At 37.3% G+C, this 16,788-nt stretch overlaps 1 protein-coding gene across 2 annotated transcripts; it reads right to left on the minus strand.

Annotated features, from left to right (window-relative positions):
* LOC106142575 (pre-mRNA splicing regulator USH1G) lies at positions 1-16,463 on the minus strand. Of its 2 annotated transcripts, none has more exons than XM_013344377.2 (9): positions 16,103-16,463; positions 11,418-11,561; positions 8,848-9,069; positions 7,172-7,398; positions 5,896-6,056; positions 4,815-4,987; positions 3,788-3,910; positions 2,653-2,783; positions 1-1,482 (listed from the first exon to the last, which is right to left on the minus strand). In XM_013344377.2, the coding sequence occupies exons 1-9, from the start codon at positions 16,123-16,125 to the stop codon at positions 1,211-1,213; spliced, it is 1,476 nt and encodes a 491-aa protein (XP_013199831.1). In that variant the 5' UTR covers positions 16,126-16,463; the 3' UTR covers positions 1-1,210. The 2 variants fall into 2 exon arrangements, with proteins under 2 accessions (XP_013199831.1, XP_060802756.1); XM_060946773.1 differs by lacking the exon at positions 16,103-16,463 and adding an exon at positions 15,969-16,057.
* Positions 16,464-16,788: the final 325 nt, after the last annotated feature.

Raw genomic sequence — 16,788 nt, forward strand, 5'->3', positions numbered from 1 at the left:
AAATATTACAAAACTATATATATTGCATATAAATTTATAAAATTACTTAATATGGCTATGCTGGGCGTAACATGGATGGAATGGATTACATTATCACATTTATAAAGGTAATTATTACATATTATATAATTTGAAACACAATAAAAAAAATAAGAAAAACACTGGAAAAATCACTGAACTTCTAAGTTATGTAACTGGGGTTCGATTCCCAGCTCAGGGAAATATTTGTCTTTTACATTTAGAGCAGCTGCTAGATTTGTCATAATTGAATAAAAAAATACTATGTCAAAATCAACTCATCACGTCAATTAATACTAATTTAAATAGAAAATCAAAATTAAATTTTGAATATTGCCAACTTATATTGCAATAATTTCCATAAGTATATACCTAATCCACAAACAAAAATTTATAAGCTTCCAAGCACATTTTTGGTCAGGCGAAATAAATTCATGTCGAGCATATTACAAGTTCATTATTAGTATATAAAATAAATTGTAGTATAAATTATTAAGTACATAATTCTTTATATCGTAGGAAATGCAGGCCAGTATTTTTGAAAGTTATCAACTTATTGTCACTTATAACTAATTTACCACTTTAAGTTGGTATGAGCAAATGTAATTATCACACACAAAAAATCTGCACAAACTTATTATTACACAAACCACACAAATCTCAAGCTAATATGGTATGATGTAAATACTATGACCCAAATTGGGTTAGGTTCTACAAAGGTTGCGGAGGTCAGACGGGAGTCGCTTCGTGCTAAAGCCTGACTTCTCCAATCTCCAGTCAGCAAGCGGACCTAGGGCTCCTCTCTAGATAGGTAAGACTGATACACAAGGAAGGTCTGACCTTAAATCAAACAAAGATGAACAATAATACTTTTCAATCTGATCTAAGTCTTTGTTATTTATCATATATTCCCATTACAAAATATAGACATACATACATGCATATATGACCACGTCTAAATCTAAATTGCCTTACCCTTAGTCGCCTTTTACGACATCCATAGGAAAGATGTGGAGTGGTCTTATTCTAAAGTGGCCTCAGTTTTTTAAGACTATTGGCTCTGTCTTACCCGCAAGGAATATATACACGAGACTATATGTATGTTTGTAGGTCAAAAAACTTTACGGGTTCCACGATATAATTTAACTACAAACAAACAATATTTACCTGTCATAAAAAAAATACCAAACCATCATATCGCCGAATCGATTATCGCTCCAGGGTGAGCCAGAGCCTGCTTCCTCTCCTGGACGGCGGTGACCAACTTCCTGTACGGTCCCAGGGGAAGACCCAGCGACTTCATATCGGCCTCAGTCAGCAACATCAGGGCGTCCAAGTCTATTTGTTCGTCTTTGAATTTCTGCACGTACTGGGCCAAGCCCCACGCGGTCAGGAATCGCTCGAGGGAAGCGTAACCCGTCTCCTCAGTTTCACCTTCTTCGTCAGACGTTATTGTAGAACTCTCTGGAATTTTTTTTTTAATTTTTTTAGTCGGGAATATGAGTGAGAGCTGTCAGTATGAGTGAACACTGTCTGAATTTTAAAAAATGACCACAATACTTAGCTGATGCTTTTATGATAAATCTCGGCGATACAATGTCAGTTTGTAACTCCATCTCTTTCCTATGGATGTCGTAAAAGGCGACTAAGGGAAGAGGTACCTACACTCATCGAGTGCAGCTTTTATCTTCATCCAATATGGGTTGGGTTACCCTGTAAAGGTAACGGAGGTCAGAGGGTAGTCGCTTTGTGTAAATACCTGACGCACCCAATCCAAGATTATGGTCAAAAAGGTTTCCTCTCCAGAGAGGTCAGCATGTAACCGGGATTAACTCCAGGGGTATTTAGATAATGTTACTTTTGTTTGGTAATATATGAGCCTGTCTTTTTAAATATGTATATACATACATATACATATAGTTACACATATAGTCACATCTATATTCCTTATTGCAGATTAGACTGAGCGAACAGTCTCAAAACACTGAAAGGCCACGTTCAGCTGTATAGTAAAATGATGGAATTAAGACTCAAATGGTGTCAGGTTGCTAACCCATCGCCTACGAGAGGAATCCCAATTTTATAAATCTATCTCTTATTCGTCGTTTACGACATCCGTGGTCAATATAAGTGCCGTGTGTTTCCCGGCACCAATACCAAAAAGAATAGGACCACGCCATCTCTTTTCCATGGATGTCGTAAAAGCCGACTAAGGGGTAGGCTTATAAACTTGGGATTCTTCTTTTAGGCGATGGGCTAGCAACCTGTCACTATTTGAATTGAATCTCAATCCTATCTTAAAGCCAAATAGCTGAACGTGGCCTATCAGTCTTTACAAGACTGTAGGCTCTGTCTACCTCGCAAGGAATATAGACGTGATTATATGTATGTATGTATGTGGTCAATATATGGCGCGCTTTAGTGCCGGAAACCACACGGCACTGCAAAAGAGAAGTCATCAGTCTTCAGGAAGTATATACCTGACTTTTTTTTTATTTTTATTTGTTTTATTTGTTTCACTTTAGGTTTGTTTTTCCTTTGAGTAAAATGCATTTTTCTTTAGCTTCCTGGTTTGTGTGCTATTTGATGCATCTTCAAGCCAGGTTGCCAATGTTTTGTGATGCGAGTATATACCTGACTGTGCGGAGTTCCATTCGTTGGGTTGGTAGGCGTGCCTGGCGGCGAGGGAGCCGGCCGATCCTATGGACAGGTCCTCGCCGGGGGAAATGGCCGGTAACGCGCTCAAAGTCGCCGTTATTGATCGCCTGAAACATATTAGAGATATGTAGTGAAGGAGACTAAGGTAAAAGTCATGTTTAGCTAGTGCAATCTCCTTGTACTACATACATAAGTATAGTACGTCTATTTCCATTGTGGGGTAACTAGCGCTTTCAGTCTTGAAACGACTGGAAGGTCACGTTTAGTTGTATGACTTTATGATGGAATTGAGATTCAAATAGTTACCTATTTGGTTGTTAGCCCAACGCCTACAAGAGGAATCCTAAGTTTATTACTGAAAGGCCTTTTTGTTTTTTTAAAACTTTAATATCTGTCTCCCCCGTTAGGGATACATATGCTTTGTGTGTATGTTAAAAACAACAAACACACTTAGACCAAGTCGTCAATGTATAAAATGAAGGTGTATCAAAATTACCCGTCTTGTTGTATGAAAATCCGATGAACACTCTGATTTGAGCCCATATCGTTACTTAATCCTTCAAAAACTTGAAGTGCAAATGAAAATTGTATTAAATTATGTCAATCAGTTTGACAATAAACAATCACTTTAACTTTTTAACGGCCATGTGTCAAACCTTCGTGGCAATTGTATTGTGACAAGTAAATTCAAAATAAGAGGCACTACTCACTCATCTTTCATCAGCTGGGTCATGTATTATTGTAAAAAATTATCTACAAGAAATAAATAACGTATTCAGTGCACTCTCTGCTTTCACTTATTATAATTCCATGGATGCACTATAAAATACTTTAAGTATTTTTATCCCATCTAAGTCTATGTTATTGCATCAAGGAAGATAACGGTCTTTGTAAAAAGGAAATTATCTTTGAAATTTTTTGTATAACCAGTTTTTAAATTCAACCAAACCAAACACATCTGTGCAAATAGCATTCAAATCCAAAAGTTTTCACGTGATACGAATACAAACATACAGACACGAATTCTAAAAAAAATGTCGTTTTAAAATACCGTTAATAAATAAATTTATATTTTTTAAATATCTTTCAAGAACAGGTGTATATTTCCTACCTGAACGCAACACTTCCAAATCCGGGCCTATCAAATATGCTGGCTGGTTCTTGCAAAAGTACTTCTTGTCCGATGCCGCTGTCTTCACCCGCCGCCGCCGTGAAATCTGGTTGGCTGACTGATCTGCAATAAATAAGTTCATCATTATAAAAACTGATCGTGGGGTTTCCTGCACTGAGGTATTGAAAGAGAAATGAGTTTTATGTAATGGACTGTAGGGTTTAATTGAAGTTGTAGCGATATTATAACGTCACACGCTACCAACCAATCACGAAGAGAACACGACGCGCTCAGCCAATAGCAGCGAAGAGTTTTATTCTATTAAATTCTATTTAAGAGTGTGTGACGACATATCTGCGGCACAAATCAAAACTGGCTATTACGTCAGGATCACCAATGAAACGATAGCGTTTAGAAGCTTACTAGTAGAAGGAACAGCTTGATGTCGGTTCGTTCCACAACACTTTGATCCTATATTTGTGCATTATATTTCTCCCATCTTATATTATACATACATGAAAGTGGAAAGATGTGGTCTCGTCCTACCTCTTCGGGAAAGAGGCGTGATTTATGTATGTATATTTAGCCGAATAGTCGCCAGAATCTTTTAACCTGAAGACCATCGGATTTATCTTGATTCGCAAATACATTCTTAACACCATCTTGCCTAATTGGATTTATAGCGTTGCCTCTCCCGAAACTTTGAGAGTGACACTGAACGATCCCTACCCTGGGAGAACTAGAGCATAAACAAACATATGGTCACGTCTATATCCCTTGCGGGGTAGACAGAGCCAACAGTCTTGAAAAGACTGAATGGCCACGTTCAGCTATTTGGCTTAATGATAGAATTGAGATTCAAATAGTGACAGGTTGCTAGCCCAAAAGAGGAATCCCAAGTTTATAAGCCTATCCCTTAGTCGCCTTTTACGACATCCATATGAAAAACATGGAGTGGTTCTATTCTTTTTGTAATGGTGCCGGGAACCAAACGGCACTAGAGAGTAGATAATAATATAATAGTTACCTGGTCAAAGAAGCCTTGCCGCGTGTTTCAGTGTTATCCGTAAATACGTCGGCCACATTGCCCCTCTGTTGAGGTCCCGAGCCGAAGGTACCGACGTACATTACTTCCGAATCCCGGCGGACGCCAGACAATGACGTCACCGAGCGACGACCAGTAGTTTCTACTTCGCCGATCTAGAAAGTTACAAATTAAATGGTGAGGATATATTTTCTGGTGTTAAAAAACTCATGATGGAGGTGAATAACAACTTACAGTACTTATTGAAAATTATTGTAATTATTTGAATCTCAATTCCATTATAAAGCCATAAAGCTGAACGTGGCCTTTCAGTCTTTTCAAGAGTAATGGCTTTACCCCGCTATCTATCTATCAAATCCAATTAAAAAATTATTCATTATTATAGGATACTTCATATCACTTAATAATTGTCATATCTTTTGGCTTCACAACATCGGTTGACATCAACGTTTGGTCTACATATTATTCTGTTTCAAAGCCATTCGCTCTTAGCACACAGGGCAATCAGATACCTTGAAGTCGTCATTAGGTCCAGTCCTGCCCACGGTGCTATTCTTAAGTTTACTGGCCAAGGTCTCCATATACACTGCTCCCCTTCCCATGGCCGCAGAATTGACTGTACCCACTTAGAAAAGCCCAGATGGGATACCTTGAAATCATAATTAGGTCCAGTTCTGCCCACGGTGATACATACATACATACATATGGTCACGTCTATATCCCTTGCGGGGTAGACAGAGCCAACAGTCTCGAATAGACTGAATAGCCACGTTCAGCTATTTGGCTTAATGATAGAATTGAGATTCAAATAGTGACAGGTTGCTAGCCCATCGCCTAAAAAAGAATCCCCAGTTTGTAAGCTTATCCCTTAGTCGCCTTTTACGACATCCATGGGAAAGAGATGGAGTGGTCCTGTTCTTTTTTGTATTGGTGCCGGGAACCACACGGCAGATGTTCTTAAATTTGCTGGCAAAGGCCTTCTTGTACGCTGGTAACCTTCCCCTCGCCGCAGAACGTGTGAGGTTAGTGGTATAGTCCACTTAGTAAAGCCCAGATGGGATACCTTGAAGTCATCATTAGGTCCAGTCCTGCCCACGGTGCTATTCTTGAGCTTGCTGGCCAAGGCCTTCTTGTAAACGGCACCTCTGCCTCTCGCAGCGGAGTTGACCGTGCCCACGAGCGCACTGTATGTAGGCCGAGGCTGCTCTTCTGATAGGAGGTTTCCTTAAAACAATCAATGAAATACTTTTATATTATAAATGCCGAAAGTCTATTTCTTACACTTCAATAAGGAAAACCGTTGAAACATCTCGAGACGAAGAAAATGTGGCAGGCAACAACTAATATTTGATAAGCACTCAAACTAATGTACATAACTCAGAAAAGAGATACATGTCCGATATAGGATTTGAACGTGTGCGAAACTCCATTTGCATAACGCTTTTAAATCAGGCACCTTACCGATTTAACCACTCGTTATAAAGCGTGTGCCTGATTTTAATGCTCGAGTTCTACTAAAGATAGCAGTGACATTTGATTTTTTGGAAAGTTTTAAAAGGGTTTTAAATCATCTAATTGAGGAGAGTCCGTGCTGCACAAGGGTCATGATGTACTTGCTGGTCCTTCGACCCTTTTTTGTTAGAATCCCATTACGTTGTAAGCATTAGAGCTTGGTTAAAACTCAGCTCTCTACATATTATAATGAAAATCCTATTTTCTCTGTCTGTATGTATGCCCTAATCTCGGAAAGTTATGGAGACATTTGTACCTGTTTGAAATGTTGGAAGATCTCCTGTGGAAGGTTTATATCTATAAATGCTATTCGTGCAAGGGTGGGTCGTTAGTTTTTTATGTAAACCATCTTCATACATAAACTAGTAGCTCTTAATCATCTTCTGCTAAGAGCCACATCGCTGGGCGTATGAGGCAACCTTCAGTAACATTAACTCTCCTTACCTTGGCTGGTAGACCTGATCATCTTCTGCTTAAGAGCCAGCAGCACATTGCTGGGTCTATGAGGCATTGGGACCACATCCTCGTTGTAACCCTGGCTATATACCTTCAGTAACATTGACTCTCCTTACCTTGGCTGGTAGACCTCATCATCTTCTGCTTAAGAGCCAGCAGCACAATGCTGGGTCTATGCGGCATTGGGCCACATTCTCGTTTTAACCCTGACTTTAGACCTTCAGTAACATTGACTCTCCTTACCTTGGCTGGTAGACCTGATCATCTTCTGCTTAAGAGCCAGCAGCACATTGCTGGGTCTATGCGGCATTGGGCCCACATATTCGTTGTGACCCTGGCTATAGACCTTCAGTAACATTAACTCTCCTTACCTTGGCTGGTAGACCTGATCATCTTCTGCTTAAGAGCCAGCAGCACATTGCTGGGTCTATGCGGCATTGGGGCCACATCTTCGTTGTAACCCTGGTCCCACTCTTTAGCTAACTTCTTTAGTTCCTTCTCCGCCAACACCTCGGCTTTGCTTTGCCTCTTTTGATACTGTTTCTGGTACTTTTCGTAGTCTTTTCTCGCTTTGTCTTTGAAGGCTTTTGCCTTTTTTCTGAAACAGAAATACAAAGTGGATTGCAGAATTAATTTTAATTATTTATGACATTAAATATTAAACCACGCCTCTTTCCCGGGGAGTTGGCAGACACTATACCTATCTGAAAAGTGAAAACATATCACGGATCTTTTTGTTGTAAGTGTTGACACGCATATAATATGTGTAATAGTTAAAGAGAAATATTTTTATTTCTTAAACATATGTGCCCACATTTATACATACATTACGAAAGATTAGTTACGAACGTGGATTAAAGGGTAATGTTGACGTCATTAAGCGATACCTTGTATACTTATTTGAAAACACATCTACATATACTTGACGGCCTCTGTGGCGCAGCGGTAGTGCGCCTGTCTGTGACACCGGAGGTCCCGGGTTCGAATCCTGGTCAGGGCATGTTGAGAAACGTACTTTCTCTGATTGGCCTGGGTCTTGGATGTTTATCTATGTAAGTATTTATTATAAAATATAGTATCGTTGAGTTAGTATCTCGTAACACAACTCTCGAACGTACTTCGAGGCTAACTCAATCTGTGTAATTGGTCCCGTATATTAATATATTTCATACCGACATGACCACATATTATGATGAACTTTATGTACAACTATATGACATGTTTACCGTTACGCAAGTAGGTACAATTGCGCAGAAATGTCATTAGAGTTACCACCAGGTAACACTAATGACAAATTACTTCACACGGTTGTGGTAAAAATATGTAAACTACTAATGCTTATGTAATAAATGTATCACCGTGTGGTTCCCAGTATTGTAAAATAGTAAAACTCTATCAACTTTGTCACAGATAACTTAAGACGTAACTGAAAGAATAAGTAGCTAGTGCATCAACCGTGACTAATTTAGCCTCACATCATATTATGAAGTAAGGTCACCCTTTTTTGTTTGTTTGTATACCCTAATTTCGAAAAGTTGCGGGCAGATTTTGTTCCTCATCGCTTTCAAAGTTTAAACTAAATGTCAAAGAGATGGAAGTCACTTCATGTTATTCTATCACTACATAGTAAAAAACAGAGTCGCTATTTTAGTCTGTTTGTCTGTATGCTTAAATCTTTAAAATTGCGCAACGGCTTTTGATGCGGTATTTTGTAACAGGTAGAGTGATTCAAGAGGAAGGTTTTTATGTATAATTTTTTCCGAATTTTGCACCCGTGCGAAGCCGGGGCGGGTCGCTAGTTTGTTATAAAATGCGATTTCTGGGTAACGTCATAAGATCATTAATAAAAAATAAGAAAATACAACTCAAGCCTTAAAAGTGATTGAATTTTCCCATGCTACTGAACGCAACATGTAGTAGTTAGGTGGTAACAAATATTTTTTAAGTTACAAAGAAAATATCAGAAAGATGAACTCTGTATGGACTGTTGGCTCAATCTTTCCCGCAAGGGATATAGACGTCATTATATGTCTGTATATGAACTCACTTATCATTATTCTCCAGCTTAGCAGTGGCCTGGTCCAAGAACCTCAATATATCATCCCTTCCATTGATGGCCGCCAACTCCTGCGCAGTGTGTCCGTCTACGTCTATTGCGAACACGTTGGCGCCAAAATTTACTAAAAACGTGACGCATTCCTTGTGCCCTCTAGCGGCCGCGAAGTGAAGCGCCGTGTTGCCGAAGTAATCTGCTTTGTCAGGCTCGCCTCTGCAAAAATAGGAAATAAATGTTAGATGGTAAAATTAAATCTTTATCTTTAGTTTGTGCCAACTGCGCCCTACCTGGACCTACGGATATTGTGTCATAACTTTCGCTCCATCAGCGTCAAAGTGAAAGCTAATTTTTTTCGTAAAAACTTCGGCAGGTACCTTCTTAATGTCGTGGGGGCATGGTGTAGAGGAACCACAGTCTGTATAGGCAGATAAAATAATAAGGTCAAATAATGGCAGTAGAGCGTCTGGTCTCCTTGACATATGACCATTGGTCAACCACCATTATTCACAAACGAAGTCACATGTGTTTACTTCCTTCATTCTCTCTCTATCTCAGAGTAAGAGCAAGAGAGAAAATAAGACATTGCTTTTGTCTAAAGACGATTGAGTATTCCGATATTTCCTTGCATTATGCAACACAATTGGTGTTGTCATCGTAACATAATTATGGCAACATCATATTATTATTACAAGCATAACAAGAGTGTCCACGAAAACATAGCTTCCAGGCTAATTAAATGGTGGGCATTGCCCAACTCACAGTGAAAGTGTGCAATATGTACCGTGACGATGGCAACGACGACTTTAACTTTACTGACTGTTTAGTAACACGACAGCACTTAATTGTTTTAGAACAAATAAAACAAGACATTATATTTCGTAACATTGTTTGAAACGCTCTCTGCCTAAATTTAAAAACAATCGATAAAAAAATAGTGAAGATTTTTTAATCAATTTTGCGTGTAAGAAAAATATTTTGTTTTCTTCTACAGTACTACATTATAATAAGACCCGGTTTCTTGTTCCCGTTGGAATTTCAGGAACTCTTAGTAGGTACTGTCCACTATCCGACGTAAACGTACCTTAATCAAATTACAATGACGTTTAAGCCAAAGGTCAAAGTAACCTAAGCTAAATTTACATGATGAGAGTAAAAATTAATTTTAAATGTGGATAAAGCGAAAGAAGTATGCCGGATTCATGCCAAGTGAAAACTTGTAGTCGCTGCCTACCCTTCCGGGAAAGAGGCGTGAAGAAATCTACAGTTTTAACTTCCTATAGCTTGTCTTTATTTGTCTGTCAGTGAAATAAAGACAAGCAGCAGAAAAGTCTAAATCAGTAAAAGAAGTTACGTTTGTTTGGTAAACATGACCTTACTTTTACCTTTCTCAATAGAATAATTGACATCGAGAGTGTTATCGTAACATGATTATTTAAAGTCAAAGACGACGTTAGCTCTTGCTATGTGAACAAATGACAAATTAGTAAGTAGCACGAAACGCGAGCAAAGACTTTCAGTTTCCATATCGCACCCACTCATCTTTTTTATATACAGCGGTAGCTGCGTGACTTTTGTTGTAAGAGTTAACGCTCATATAAATTGTGAGTAGAAAGAAATATTTTTAAATACGATATGTGGTAATAATTAATGTTTAGGAGAATTATAAGTAGACTTTTTGTCGGAAATAGAGACGTCAATGATTTGAGAATTTACCACAGCAATTTCTTTTGCGTTTAGTTTCTCCTGCCTGAAGTTATCTCTCAGACCAAAGACCTAAGCTAACTGCAGGATCTGCGCAAGTGGCAAAAAATGCTGAAGCCGTTTCTATACATTTTACAAAATTACGTGAAATGAAATAAGTACATAGTACCTTTTTATCAAAGATGTTGAGCTACGGAAGTCGCGTGAGTGCGAGACCTTAAAATTCTCATACACACGAACAATGCATAAACGAGAGTGCGAAGTGATACCTCATTGTACCTGATTGCCTTTAATCGAATAACGGAAGGCGTGATAATGCTCTTATCTGATTATATTGCTATTTATTAATACTTTACATAAAATAATGACGCTATGATAACACTGTTCAAGAATGATATTTGTAATCCTGTTTATTGATTTGAAACACTGTTCTGTCACGTATTTTAGAATTTTCAATTGTTTGATTATTAATGGGATTTCGGAGATATAAATAATATAAATATATATATAACTACGGACTTTTCACTTGGCCATAATCCTTTCATATCATCGACCCGCATCTATTAAATACTTACGCCTTAGTAATCTATGTTTTTGAATTAGAATTATCTCAAAACACAAATCTAGAACTTTCTTTCTGGCTAGTTCAATCTGTGTAATTCGTCCTGTCTACATTAACTCGCTGTTGCCAACGACTTCGTTCGCTTATCTATAAATTTGAACTTATACTATTCCAATGTCTGAACTACATTACAGCAAGCAAAAAAAAACGATTCAGAAGATTTTGCGTAAAAGAGTAACAAACACAAATACTTACAAACTTTCGCATTTACAAAATAAGTAAGATTTACTACACTCACCCTCTTCCACACAGCAACCTTAAAGCCTCGATGTGCCCCTCGAAGGCGGCCCAAAGGGTGGGGGTCATCCCCGACTCGTCCTTGTTGTTGCATTCCTTCCTGGTTGCTTCCCGAAGCACCTCCAGGAGACCGTCTTTGGCAGCTCTGGAAAAAATAATGATTCCGGGTAAATGCAATGCCAGGTAAGTGCCATGTGGTTCCCGGAACTTTTATAGAATAAAACAAATCAATTCAAAATTCAATATAAAATTTTATTCATTATTATGGGATACTACATACCACTTAACAATTGTCATATCTTTTGGTTTCACAATATTGGTTGTCGTCGAATAAATTACTTAAAACTAAGTTTACTGCAGCCGAAGAAGCGGTAACATACTGCACTACAGCATAACTTATGTAAATGACTAATATATAAACTAATATAAATAAAAAACTTGGGATTCGGCTCGTAGGCGATGGGCTAGCATCCTGTCACTATTTGAATATAAATTTTATCACTAGGCACTGCAGCTGAACGTGGTTTTTTGGAGACTTTTGGCTCTTTCTAGCCTACAAGGAATATAGACGTGATTCTATGTGAGTATTGAAGTAAATTCTATCATTAAAACATACTGCTGATCGTGGCCTTTCAGTCTTTTCGAGACATCTGTATTTGCCATAAGTGAGCGTGACTTGCTGACTGATAAACTAGCTAGAATCGTTAACATCCTTGTAGCCTTATTGCAAACTTACTATATTAGTACCTACATTTTTTTTAACCTTTTATCTCGTCTCAACTCAACGTCACAGTCATATAGTTATTGAAGCTATTAACTTTTACAACGCCAATAAAACCAAATTAATTTTATTTGCATTAGTTTAGCTCTGCTATATATTAACGCCCATTTTGGATACGATTAAGTAGGTATTTATGTATCGATTATGAGATACTGATAATTAAACGTTATCAGATAAAACATGAACTTCATTCGTTTGTGATCGCCGCATGTTTAGACAACTTTGTCTATGAGTGAAAAGTCACTTTTGAATGTGTTAATTAGGTTTTCAAGGCGAAAACAGGAAATGTACGTTCATGTGGGCGAATATTAGAATCCAGCGTGTCAGGAAACAGCAAGTCATTGAACTGGTATCACTAGAATATTGTACCATTCATAGATATCGGAATTGTATAGAAATGTCAAGTCGCATATGAATAGATACTATTGCAATATTGTGACTCGCCTTGGAACGTTTTCAGCGCAGTCGGAGAGTTGTCAAATACAAATATGTTAGCAATATGAATCGTGTGCCGTGTGGTTCCCGGCACTATTACAAAAAAGAATAGGACCACTCCATCTCTTTCCCATGGATGTCGTAAAAGGCGACTAAGGGATAGGCTTATAAACTTAGGATTCCTCTTTTAGGCGATGGGCTAGCAACCTGTCACTATTTGAATCTCGGTTCTATCATTAAGCCAAATAGCTGAACGTGGCCATTCAGTCTTTTCAAGACTGTTGGCTCTGTCTACCCCGCAAGGGATATAGACGTGATCATATGTATGTATGTATGAATCGTTATGGCTTCTACTACATATACATATATTCACGTCTACATACCTTGCGGGCAAGACAGGGCCAACAGTCTCGAAAAGACTTAAATGCCACGTTCAGATGCATGGTTTCATGATGAATGGTCAGGTGCTTCTGCTGCAGATTTAAACCTCAGTCAAGGAGAGCCTAATAAATTAGGGCTAGCAACTTATGAATCTCAATTTCATCATCCAGTTGACAGACAATCTGTTAAGTCTGTGTACCCGGAAGGAATAATGACGTAATGTCTTTCTATATGGTTGTGATTATTCAGTTGCGACAGTTCTATAGACTAATATAATTTCGAATTCTATGGTACCACTATCGTATGGTAATGTCGCGGTGAAACGGTGGTTGGTCACCAGGGCAACCTTGCTCGCACGTGTCAATGAACGTCGATCACACCCCAATTTGACCTCTAATGCGTGGTGAGTATAGAACATAATGGTGTGCAATAAAATGCAGCACCCTTATGATCGTGTGCATTAGCCCGTGAAGGCAGTGGGTAAAAATGCAACGTGTCAAATTGTTTCTTTTTTTGCAATTTCATTTAGTTTTTTTTGTTGTTTTTAATCCACACTTAGAGAAACAAATCGTTTTTTTTTTTTTTTCAAAGAGTGATTCTAGCCCGTCGCATACAAGGGGAATTGAAATTAAAAAAAAATATTTTTTATGTTAATAACGAATAAACTTAAAAACTTCTGGACTCATTTTCACGAAATATGCCGCAAATCTAGAATAGATCTTTCGAAGTAACATAGGCTACTCTTTTATCTGGAATTACTATACAATCCAAAGGTTTGATGTGATTCCGGATATCGAACCCCGTACGCTTACAAAAAAAATTAGCTGCATGGCTTAGGCATGTAATTAAAGAATGCTAGATTGTTCTACCAAGCTTGTTGCCCCACGGTTGCTACTCTATGAGTCTTCACTTCCACCGATCTTGACTTGATTTAAACTGGCTTTGCAGCCTTCTTCTTTAGCTTGGTTTTGGGAAGGCAAATAGAACCAGTCCAATTTTCACATTGACGTCGTAAGAGGCCTATTTTTTGTTCACTTTGCTTGTTATGTTCGTTGAATAAATACTTTTCACTGATACTTTTAGAGACCTATTCTAAGCTTGATTCGGGTCTTTAGATGTCATACCTACGGCGATCACTCCGTATAATACCAGTAATATCGTCAATTCTCACAGACGAGACAAAACCTCGTGAAATATGCGTTCTGTAGTTAAAATAAATAAATCAAGATCAAATAATCAAAATTGTAGGGGTCAGGCAGGAATGTTTCATGTAAAAACCTGACTAACCCATAGCATTCTGGTAACAGGCAGTACCCGGTCTCATTTCCATATAGGTGAGGACGCGACCAGAGCTAACACCAGGAGGATGATTTGGTTTGTGAGTAGGTACGACGACATTGAGGACATATGTAGTTGTAAATAGCTTTGCGGAAACTGTAGGAGACACGCTTCGCGGCTTCCCCAAATAGTTCAATGTCCCGCGTTACGGTGACAGAACTCATTAACGACATAAATTAACTATAATAACAGAAACTGCATTTCTATAGGGCAATTATGTGTTTTGTATATTACACACAAATATTATGTCTTTATCTCGAAAGGGGTAAGCAGATCCGATTGTCTCTTTAGAAGACTCAAAGTATGAAGCTGAATGGTTTTATGATGGAATTCAGATTGAGATCTGAATCTTATGTATGGTCCAAACCACACATTTTCACATACGCAAATTTTTTCGGATGCATCCCATTAGTATTTTATTCATTCAGATTTTTTTAAATGCTGTTAACAATCAGCATTAATTTTCTTTGCATACCTACTAACTTTATTACATGTACAATGTACATAATATGCAGGTATATACTTGGATATATTATTTGCCTTGTGTGAATGTGGACACCATTGGTATTAGATTTTTCAGGTGGCTTACAGGTATCTGGCATGAATTTCCCTATTCCATTGATACAATAAATAAATAGGTACCTAGTAAGATTAAACCATTGAAGCATAATTTAAATTACTGTTTATCTTCTATAATCCCAAACAAAATTCTGGATCTATTTATTTATTCATCTTCTCCTTCTTTCTGGCGTTAGACCCTCGTCTCTCTGGAGAGGCCCAGGGTGCGCCTTAAAACAATGATCATTGAATGCGAGATTTTTGACTTGAGACAGTGATGTTGCAGTATTTTAATATTCTATGTCAGAGTAGTCAATGGTAAAGAAGACTCCGGGCCCTGAAACACTTCTATGGAGAGCTACCAGGAACATGCAGAAATAAGAGATTTTCTACACTAAGTAGCTACTCTGCAACATCTAGGAGATAAAATGATCCCATTATAGTCCTTGACTTCGACAAATCAAATGGAAATTGAGATTAAGTGATAATCAATTTCACTTAGCAGTAGTCGATTACAGTATTTCTTTTAGCCACTGTTAATACTCTTATAACTCTCTTATTTTTACCTCCCATTTGTTTCTCACCATATTTCCAGTGTTTATTTGATTTCCTAATTCAAAATTTAGGTTCTGATAAAAACAGCATGTGTAAGATAATTTCATAGATTTAGCATTATTAAGATAAATGCAAGATTTAATTGGGTGATTATACCATCAGTTGCTTGTCTATTAAATGCTTTTGAGAAGTTTTCTTAAAGATACTTTCTTTTATTTATTTAGAAAACATTGCTATGGTGTAATAAAAAACTAAGTTATTAGTGTTTTGAGTGCAACTCTTGGACTATAAGACTAGTTATACAAGTATATAAATTATATATTTTTTTACTTCTTCAGTATAATCCCTTATAATTTTCAATTAATAGCATAAGTACCTACCAACTGCAAAAAAGAGATAAGACTTAAAGTAAAATTTCTCTATTTTGTTTACATAAATATTGAATGTGGAAGTAATTTTATAAATATTGGTCGTAATAAATAGGTATATAGTCCTTCTACTCACTATTTCTTGTTGTTCATATTATTCTAGGACGGTTTTTGGTAGAGTTAATTAAACTGTAACACAGGTAAATGGTATGTTATGATGTGTCATGATTAATCTTATCAATACTAAAGGAAATAATACTTGACACTTACTTATGAAATCTGTCCGTTGTCATTTTGTACAAATTAGTGAAGATGCCTGTCCTGTACCACAGTGCAAATTTGACTTTAGTAAAAACTCATTTTAAGATCCACTCCGCGAAATGTTATCGTTGAGAAAGTTTTGCAAATTAGTTTAGTGACACTTTTAGCACTTCACAATAGCCATTTTTATCCAAATGGCTAGGTTACAATCACTTTATAAATTTTTATACTGCTTCAATTAATTGATGTCTTTAGTTATTTTATTTAAATCGAAGAATAATATCAACAGAACATACTTTGTTTCAACTACAACTACAACTTATGAACTGACTGACAAATGTCATCAAGTTTGGTTAGTGTCAACGCGATAACACGATGCAAAAAGAACGAATGAGTTTGATGTTGACAGATTGACAGTATCGTTGGATTTGTTGGTGAACCTGAATGCATTACAGTGTTGCTGCTGTAACATGTTAACTTTTTTTCTCCGAAGCGCGATGCGCCTGTGGTTGCTGCTTAGTGTTCTATATACACAAGTTCAAGTGTTCAAATACAGATTTAAAAACATTAATTTATTAATAATATTATGTTGACAAATGTGATTCTTATAATTTCTTAACTATACTAATAATTTAAAAACAATGTCTGTGTATCAAAGCCATCTTCGAAATAATTAGTTTTGTAACCGATTATAT

The sequence above is a fragment of the Amyelois transitella genome, chromosome 12, assembly GCF_032362555.1.
Source record: "Amyelois transitella isolate CPQ chromosome 12, ilAmyTran1.1, whole genome shotgun sequence".
NCBI classification, from domain to species: domain Eukaryota; kingdom Metazoa; phylum Arthropoda; class Insecta; order Lepidoptera; family Pyralidae; genus Amyelois; species Amyelois transitella.

What these genes read in the sequence shown, in the direction of transcription:
- LOC106142575 (XM_013344377.2), bottom strand. Translation starts at nt 16,125, where the DNA reads ATGACAACGGACAGATTTCATAA. An exon ending in ACAACGGACAGATTTCATAA is followed by an intron (nt 11,562 to 16,102) that starts GTAAGTGTCAAG and finishes TATTTTTTCCAG; the next exon opens with AGCTGCCAAAGACGGTCTCC. An exon ending in AGGTTGCTGTGTGGAAGAGG is followed by an intron (nt 9,070 to 11,417) that starts GTGAGTGTAGTA and finishes CTATTTTTGCAG; the next exon opens with AGGCGAGCCTGACAAAGCAG.